Here is a 9,657-nt window from a genome sequence, read left to right as displayed (position 1 = left end):
CCCATCTCTCACACGATAATGTCCTTATTTCATGGATATAAATGATTTTTTATAAAAATATTATATAGAGAAAAAATAAAGAAATATGAAAAAATTATTATTTAAATGGAATAGTGAATATTGACTAGTTAAAATGGTGAGGCTGCTGGAGGAATTTTAATAAAGTGGCTCATCAGAATAGAAAAAAGTAATTTTTAGTTATTTTGGTGAGTAAAATTTGGTGAGGCTACTAGGAATGCTCTTAGGGAGCAAGCTCTCCCTATACCCTAATTGGGTAAGTTTTTTTATCAATAAAAAGGGTATCTTAATTCGTAAAAAAAAAAAATAAAAAAAAAATAGAACATATATAATATAATTATTACTTAATTTAAGTTATAATCCCATGATATGCATGTACATAAATAAAAGAATAAGGAGAATGTAGAGAGCTATTCCTCCGGAGAATTCGACTCTAACCTCTTTGAAAATTTTCCAATTACCTTAAATTAGTTGCTTTATGTGATAAATACTGAAAAAAATAAAAAATAAATAAATAAACGTGTTGCACGTGTTGCACGTGTTCCAGCTTTGAAATGATTAAATTTAATTACGAGATAAAATTCGTTAGAATATAGCGCATATCAGTAGAGAACCTCACATCCAATGATATATATATATATATATATATATATATATATATATATATATATATTAAAAAGAAAAAAGATATATATTAAGATAAGGAAAAATAGAAATTTGACAACTTTAACCTTGAACATATATGGTCCGGCTACAAGAGTAATTAGTTATCAAAAAAAGGTGGTTTTGGAAATTACTCGCGGCAGATCGAAGTCAAATAAAAAAGTACTTTACATTACGTGCATGTAGTACTAGAGACTGCCTTTCTATTTGGAAAGTTAATCTCCAGCCCCGCTGGCCAACTGGCCTAAAACACTATTTATATCCCCTAAACAGAGATGGTAACTCATGTTTGAAACAACAAAAGAAAGAGGTCATTTAGTGACGTTTAAAGCATAAAAGATGCCGGTCACTAAACGTTTTATGCCGTTTAGTTAAGCTTAGGGTCGAGAATTTTGATCATTCGCAGACCGTAGCAAAATAGGCATAGCTCATGGGGACCATTGTAGTTTTATTTTTTATACTAGATCTAATTCCCCCCCCCCCCCCGGGGGTACGGTAAGAGTATATTGGATACTTTATTAGGGTATTAATTAACGGGTGACATTATATACATGTTGCAACCTCAATTTCTCATTCAGAATAGTGAAAAACCGTTTGTTTTTGTGGATGTAAACACATGGTCGAGCTAATTAAAATTTAATGTATTTCTGATTGGGATAAGCATGAGTTAAAGGTGTTGATCAATAATTTCGTCACAATTAAAGTTCCAATTAATAAAGTTGATGTGAATCATGATTTGAAAAATGAAGAAGCATCCTAACTGAAGTAAGAAAGTGATATCAATCGCTTTGGTTTTCAGTGTGGAAGAAGAAACAAATATGTAGCGGACAACGGGACAAGTGGACAAAGACCTTTGGTTGTACGTCTTGTAGGAAAAGGGAAATGAGTGAATGAGCCGCAAGAGCCCGCCAAAAACGTGACTTCCTTTTTAACACACCACGTTCATTTGGCGCTCCATCCCCACGTCACAGAGCTGTCGACAGCCCACTGATTGTACGACCAAACTAGTGGTGTGGAAATTTCATAAAACTATTTTATTTTTTTTTCTTTCTTTTCTAGAACTTTGAAAAATTAAAATATCTGGATACTCTTAGAGTTAGTTCAGATTCGTAATTTCAAAAAGTACGGTTTAAAAAAGTAATTTTTAAAAATACAGTTTGACCTTTAAATTCTGCGTTTTTAAAAAAGTACCATCTTACCTGTGATTTGAAAAAACAATTTTTTTTTTTTAACAAGTTATCTCTGATTCTTCAAAAACAGAATCAGAGATTTTTTGAGTATTTAAATCGTAATTTTTAAAAATTGCAATTATCAAACAATTTATTTTGTATGATCTAGTTTAAAATAACACTTTTTGTCTACAAAATCACAATCTCAAACGCACCCTAATATTTGGTGGAGCCTTGTTCAAGTTTTACTATTGGTTTTCCTTTTTGGAAGATTCGATCTTGAGAATAAATTTATTAATTTGGAAGAAAATTAGTCAACTAAAACGAAGACACGAAGCTTGGCAATTTTTTTACATAATTCGCAAACTCGACACAAATTCAACACGAAATTAATAAAGGGTTCGAGTTAAGAAGTCTGATCTTTTTAATTAAATGAATCAAATTATAATTGATCTATATAGTGTTATGCCTAAACTTCAATATGAACAAAATCTCACATGCGAGCACAAATTGCCGGCCCTAACCTCACCCGCTCTTCTCATGTCCAAAACTTAACCCCAACCCCCATTGGAATTCCAGTTATATCAAACGGTAAAAGTAGATAGCAATAGTACTGTTGGTTATGACCAAACCTTTGGCACTGGACCACACACCCTCGGTGGTACGAATACCGGGTATTTAGTATTTGGTCACCAATAAAATGCATAACTTGTGCAACAAGAAACTTCGTCTAGTCAAGTGCATTTTTGCCAAACCATAAAAAAATATTAATAAAAAAAAAAAAATAAATAAATAAGAATTATTTTTCAATCTTAAGTGTCAAAATCAAGTTGTTGTTTTGCAATTTGGATGTTTAGGTTGAAAAAGAAATAAGCCGACAATTTAAAAAAAGAAAAAAAAAAAGAAAAAAGGGTACCATAACCCATAATAATGAAGTAAATATATATATATATGAAAATGACAGAAATTTTGTATAAATTGAGTTGTTGAAAAATTAATATTAATATTGAAAAGAAAAGGAAAGTTGAGGCGGACAGAAGCACGTGAATGAATGAGAAAGCAGTTCAAATGGAGGAAAGAAACAGCAATAAAATAAAATAAAATAAAAAAAAGGTGGCGCTATTTTGGGGGGCAGGAACAATGAAAGTGTATCGGTGGACGAAAAAACCGTGTTCCACGTGCAATAAATGAAAATTGAACCTTCTCTCCTCAAATCCGCCGAGAGGATATGTGTGTGCGTTACGTGTTGGATGTACTTTTCCTTTTTCCAAAACGTTGTCGTACGTGGGTCACGCTTAAGAGTTAAGAAGAAGACTCCCACAGAAACCACATGTTTTTCTTTCATATATATAACCAAAGACTCTCCTAAGCTTTGTCACACCATTTATTTTCTGACACCGAATTAACAACAACAACCTCGTCATCCTCATTTTGATCTATTCTCTCTCTCTCTCTCTCTCACACAGCAAAAAAAATATCTCTAGATTTTGAAAATGAGGAGGAACTGCAACTTGGAACTTCGCCTTTTTCCTTACTCCGATTCCGATCTCCATCCCGAGTAAGCTCTCTCTCTGTCTCTGTCTCTGTCTCTCTCTTTCTCTCTAATGGGTGTTGTTGAAACCTGGCCTTTTTTCTGATTATGGTTATGTGGGTTTGTGATTGAAGCATGGAAGAACGATGTGGAAGCTCATCGGAAGAGAAACACCAGGAGCAACAGCAACTGCAGCAGCAACAGCAGCAGCAGCAGCAGCAACAGCTGACAATCTTTTACAATGGCAAGATTTGCGTTTCTGATGTTACAGAGCTTCGGGTATATATTAATCTTCCTCTTCTTTTTCCCTTTCCTTTTCCTTGAGATATAATGATATATCAAGAGTACGTAGGTACTGCTATGAAACTTTGAGATTTGTTTTTTCGTTGTTGCAATTCTGATTTACTGTTACTTATTTTATTTTTTCACTTTCTGTGACAAAATTGTCACTTTCAGAAAGTGAATAGCCGTATATATAGATAGAAAAGTCAGAGGTTGTAATTAAATTGTAAATCAAGAAATTGCTTGGAATTTAGCCCTCCTGCCGACAACTAGCTTGTTAAAAGCTAGAGAAGTTTCACCCAATTAACAATATTCATCATTAGAAAGAAAATCCCCAAAAGTAATTAGGCACTTAGCCGGGTAAGAGTTAGACTCTCAAAACGAGAGTCTTATTAGTATTAACTACTAGCTACTTTGGGTTTTATTATACATGAATAGGGTTGAGTCAGGTTATAGTTCAGTTAGATTTGAAGGAACGCCTATAATTCTAATTACCGTCTAAATCTCTCATGTACGGTTCCCAACAGACAAGTGTTACTATGGCCAAAATAGCTACAGTTGGTCTTCACACAATTTCGAATAGAAAAAAAGAAAGAAAATGAATGAAATATTTACATAATTTCATTAATTCCATATATATATATATATATATGTGACTTTGTCAATGTTAATTTTCTAAACTAATTAAATAGCATTAATTATGAATAACACTATTTAGTAGAGTGATGATTTTCTGGTATCAATGGGCTTGTTTGGCAAAGACACGTACATAACAGAACAAAGTAGTGAGTTGTTAATTTTGGAATTGGTAAAAAGTGATGATGTGATATAAAAATGTGAAAAAATTTTGTTTTGTAGTGAATTTTTTTATTTGAATAGTAATAAAAGATTATTGATGTGATATAAAAAGTAAAAAAAGTGAAAATATTTTAATGTTGATCGGTAGTAGTAGGAAATATAAAAAAGTAAAAGAAAAAGTATATAAACAGTACACATATTACTGTATACGTACTGTTCTGTAACTTAACAAACAAGGCCAATGTGACAGTAAAGAAATTATTTGCTGATTAGTAATTTGTTCATGTGTATTATATTTCAGGCAAGAAGCATTCTATTGCTTGCTACCAGAGAAGCGGAGGAAAGGATGAGAACTCCAACTGGGTCGGAGCCCTGTTCACCAGCCGTGAAATCGCCGGCATACAGCCCTACTGCCGGTCTTTACATGAAGAGATCGCTCCAATGTTTTCTCCAGAAGCGGAAGCATCGAATCCAAGCAACATCACCATACAATCATTAGGTAGCTAGGCACGTAGAATCTCATGTGGAATATCGATCATATCCAATTTCATTCAATAGTTTAATGTACTGCATGGAGAGAAGAAAAATGATGTTGTAGAGTTGCTACAAATCATTTTTTTGTGCTTAACGAGATTTGGGCCTTGTAAATTATTCGTTTATTAGTGATGCTTTTAAAATGGAAAATATGTTCTTCACTCGATTAAAGTTCAATTTGATTCCCAAGTTTTATCATGCGACATGAAATAGTGATCATTGACTAAATCATTTACTGATTTTATTATTATTATTATTATTATTACACTAAATTAATTGTGACTCATAGATTAAATTCACATTCAACTTTGCACTCATGTCACATAGATAAGATAAAATATTTTCAATGGAGAGAGGGGGGGTGCCCGATTTATTAATTGGTAACTAATTGTGATAGGTTGCAATTGTTTATTAGTTTCCCTTCATTTTATGAGAGTATTAGTGCTACCACCTTGAACTGGAAATTAAAGACAACTTGAATGATTTGGATAATTATGTTTATCTTTTTTTCTTTTTTTTTTTTTTTTTTTTTTTTTTTTTTTTTTTTTTTCTCACTCTAAATTTACTTTACTTATATAATTATTCTTTATACTTAAGTAGTTCTTCCTCTCCTTTCCAAAAAAAAAAAGAAAAAAGAAAAAAAAAAGAAAAAAGAAGAAGAAGAAGAAGATAGCGTTTTAACTTCATTGCCGAAATTAAAAGAGAGCGTGTTGCTCTAATAATACATCTTCGCGTACAAATATAGTTAGGAATCTCTTCCATCCAAACTTGATTAATAACTCGTTGCACGGCTACTTTAACTAGTCTATGAGCGACAACATTAGCATTTAGCATCTCTCTTAACATGGCAAATTTGCCAAAATTGAATAGTATTCAAAACGCTTTTAATATCATTCACAAGTTGTCCAAAGTTACTCTAATTTATTTTCTTACCTTTTACTATTTGCATAGCATTTCCTTTAAGAATGATTTTTTTGCAAACCCAAATCTCTACTAAATTTTGAGGCATGCAAAGCTGCCAATTAAGCTTTTGCGACTATTGGTACCAAATAAGCAAGTTTGGTAGAACTTCTTGATGCAATCACATTCCCTTTGTTACCTCGTACAATAATGCCGACGCCTATACATTTGTATTCCTTGTATATCCACCACAACATTCTTTTTAACTTTGTAGACACGTTCCGAAGATTTTTTCACCCCAAAGTATCTTGCTCTTGACTTTCTCTCTAAGATCAGTTGAGACTGACATGTTAACATTGTGAGATAGTTGTGGGATAAAAATGTGCATGGCTTCTAGCATTACTCTTCCGGTTTAACATTTTGTGAAGATCGATTTTTGAACTTAGAGACCAAATATCCAAAAATAACTTCTTTTTTAATTTACCAAAGCACTTTTTGGATCTTAACAAATATGTGCCAAATGGGCACTCCCTATAGTTAGACATTTACCACAGTAAGACTACTACACGGGTAATGTGTAATGCAACATAATCAAATCATAAAATATTATATAAAAGTAAGTGATTTTTGGGTGAGTTTGATGTGTTTCTCGAGAAACATAATTAGGTTACTCCCTCCTTTTGAAGCAACTATTTGTGGCCACCAAACGATTAGTTTATATATATAATTGAAGTAATTGCATTAAGGTCCTTCCCATCAAGTGCAAAACTAGAACACTTGGAAGTCTTTTTGCAATTTGGAAAGCCTCCTGGATACCCATTGATCATAACTTTGACGATCAGAACACTGTTGTGATGATTTTTTTTCTTTTCAAAGTATTAAAAAGGTAGAAGGAGCAATCAGAATAGTTACTCTACTAGAATGTAAGCACAATAACCGACAATCATGACTTTTGTAACACATGGTCACGGAAGAGGCCAATGATGCTCCCTCAAACTCGATTGAATCATAGCTAAAGATCGAATTTTCTTTGGGGAAGTCAAACACATGTCTTGATATTTACCTAACCACATAAAAAATTGCTTAACCAATAACTGCTCACTTTCGGTCTTGGGGACATAAGATTGCTGACATTTACGCCAAGTAGGTGGATGAAAATAATAATAATAATAATAAATAAATTTATAATGGACAGTTTTTCTTTGTCTAATTCGACCTATAAAACTGCAATATATATGTCTTTTTAACACGTGAAAAATACATTTTTTTTTAAAAAAAAATAAATAGTATAAAGCGTATGCTTTTTTTAATATAATTTTCTCCAAGTCTTTCACTGTCACTAAGAAACATGTGCAACAAGTAATAATTTTATAGACCGAATTGAAAAAAGTTTTTTTAACCCAATTTAAAGAAAATCAGCAAGTCAATGATCTCATCCTCCTCAATATATTTCAGACCAATTAAACCAGAGTCATCTTGCCGCCAAGCTACCTCTCTCACCTTTATTTAGGATCAATAACTTTTATAAGAGACTTATATATATATATATAAAGAGACAATCAGCAAGACTAGGGAACAAGGGATCCCAATTACAAAATGAAGGATTGACAAAGGGATCTTGGGATAACAAAAAGGAACATTGTGTCGTGTCGAGTTTTATTAAATTGAGAAATATTTAAGTATGCGATTAATAAAAATATTAAAATATTAATTAAATGATTGAATTTTTTTTATTAATTAAATATTTAAAATAATTAATAATTTAATATGATACCATAGCAAAAATTATGAGTTTCGTGAAATTAGAACTATTGGAAGTAGAAATCAAATTTGGACTCGGTGATCTATCTAACCGACACGATAATCATCCATTTGGGACCAGGAAATAGTATCTCACCAAGAATTAATGGAGAAAAACAAATAAAAATAATAAAAAGATTTTTTTTCTTCTTCCCTTTTTTAAGTTTATTATGAGTTTCATCAATTATTAGAGGATGGAGAGTTATGTAATTACGTACCATGAGTACTAATTAAGAATATTTGTGGCAAAAACAGCTAAACAACCACCTTTTAATTTGGTCAAAGAAAACTAATTGCATTCATAGAAGAAATTCATGCATTATTACCTTATGAAAATCGTTTTTGTTGAGGATCCCCCAATATCTCCATTTTGTCTGCGGTCCAAATTAATGACAATTATTGCTTTGGGACCACGAAATAGTATTACACAAAGAATAGACAAAAATTAAGGCTCCATTGATCTAAATGACGTGTATTCAAGCTTTTTTTTTTTTTTGCGTCAAACGGAGGAAAAAATATTATTTAATTATTAAAAAGGTGGTATGTTACTAATAAGAATTGAATATAATTTTATTAAGTTTTTATACTTTATGTTATAGAAAAGCTCTGAGTCAAAAACTGTCTTTTAATTTAGTGAAAAAAAAAAAACATTTATTCAAAAGTAAAGAAAAAATATTTTAGAAGGAAAAAATAAATTTGACTGCCTCGACGGCATGTAACATTTTTGTTATGTAACATTTCTCACGCCATTTGTTGTAAAAAATGCCTTAAGGGTGCGTTTGAGATTGCGATTTCGTAGACAATAAGTGTGATTTTAAACCAAATCGCAGAACATAAATAGTTTGTTTGGGAACTGCGTTTTTAAAAATTGCGATTTGAAAACGTAGAAAATCTGCTTTTTCAAATCGCAGGTGAGATGATGCTTTTTTCAAAAACGCGGAATTTTAAAGGTCAATTTGCGTTTTTAAATGCTAAATTGCGATTTTGCCAAAACGCTTAACTGGGTTTTTAAAAATCACTTTTTTCAAATCGCACATTTTAAAATCGTGATTTTAAATTACACTTTTCGTGATTTTAAATTGCACTTTTTGAAATCACAAATCTAAACGGACTCTAAGTTGATATAATATCTTCGTACATGCATAGTAAGAGATATTATTATTATTATTATTTTTTTTTCCTGTCCATAAAAATTATAACACTTTATTCTAGAGTGTGGGCAAATTCCAAATTGGCAAAAAAACTACCAGCAATATTAATTAAGGGAAACATCCCCGGAAACTTCCTGGAAATTAAATGTGGGCAGCGACTTGGATACGACAAATTAATTGTGAAAATGACACGATATAACTTAAAAAATAAAAAATAAAAAAAATCTCACAATTCCCATCATACTTTCATGTCAAATATATCAACTTAATTAACAGTTAATGATATTTCTATGAATTTGTTGTTTGTTAAACCAAATAAATAATAAATAAAAAAAACAACTTATAATGTTTTGGAGAGAATTTTGTTAGCAAAATATAAATCAAATGTTAATTTAATAGTATAAATAAGCAACGGAAAGATTTGATTATATAAATACTTCCGACCATGTTTTGCTCAAACGAATCTAATGAAACTTTGTTTGCAAAAGTTAGAGATTCTTTCAAAAAAAAGAAAATTAGAAAGGTTCTTCTGATCTATGTCTACTGAATGTCATGGAGTACACATGCTGTTTATTTATATGCTAGATCAGGAACTCCTTCATTCAAAAACTGAAGAGTAATTGCTGATTAATATCACAAATTATCAAGAAATAGATTCTCATGATCATGCAATTGAAATAAGTCATATTTATTGATATACCACTAAAAACATATGCGAAATTTCTTACAAATTTCTTATTGAAAAAATATATTTTAGGGTTGAAATGAATATGAAGCATGAAGTGCCTATGGTGTCATCATAAATTGAAGA

The 9,657-nt window shown here is 31.2% G+C and overlaps 1 protein-coding gene across 1 annotated transcript; it reads left to right on the top strand.

The window, feature by feature from the left end:
* The first annotated feature begins 3,218 nt into the window (after positions 1 to 3,218).
* On the top strand, positions 3,219 to 5,193 carry LOC133868714 (protein TIFY 5A). Its single transcript, XM_062305695.1, has 3 exons — positions 3,219 to 3,408; positions 3,516 to 3,660; positions 4,763 to 5,193. Exons 1-3 carry the CDS (start codon positions 3,344 to 3,346, stop codon positions 4,958 to 4,960), a joined length of 408 nt encoding a protein of 135 aa, XP_062161679.1. The 5' UTR covers positions 3,219 to 3,343; the 3' UTR covers positions 4,961 to 5,193.
* The last annotated feature ends 4,464 nt before the right edge of the window (positions 5,194 to 9,657 follow it).

The sequence above is a fragment of the Alnus glutinosa genome, chromosome 5 (genome assembly GCF_958979055.1).
Source record: "Alnus glutinosa chromosome 5, dhAlnGlut1.1, whole genome shotgun sequence".
Taxonomy (NCBI): domain Eukaryota; kingdom Viridiplantae; phylum Streptophyta; class Magnoliopsida; order Fagales; family Betulaceae; genus Alnus; species Alnus glutinosa.
This window is presented reverse-complemented; position numbering and strand designations above follow the sequence as displayed.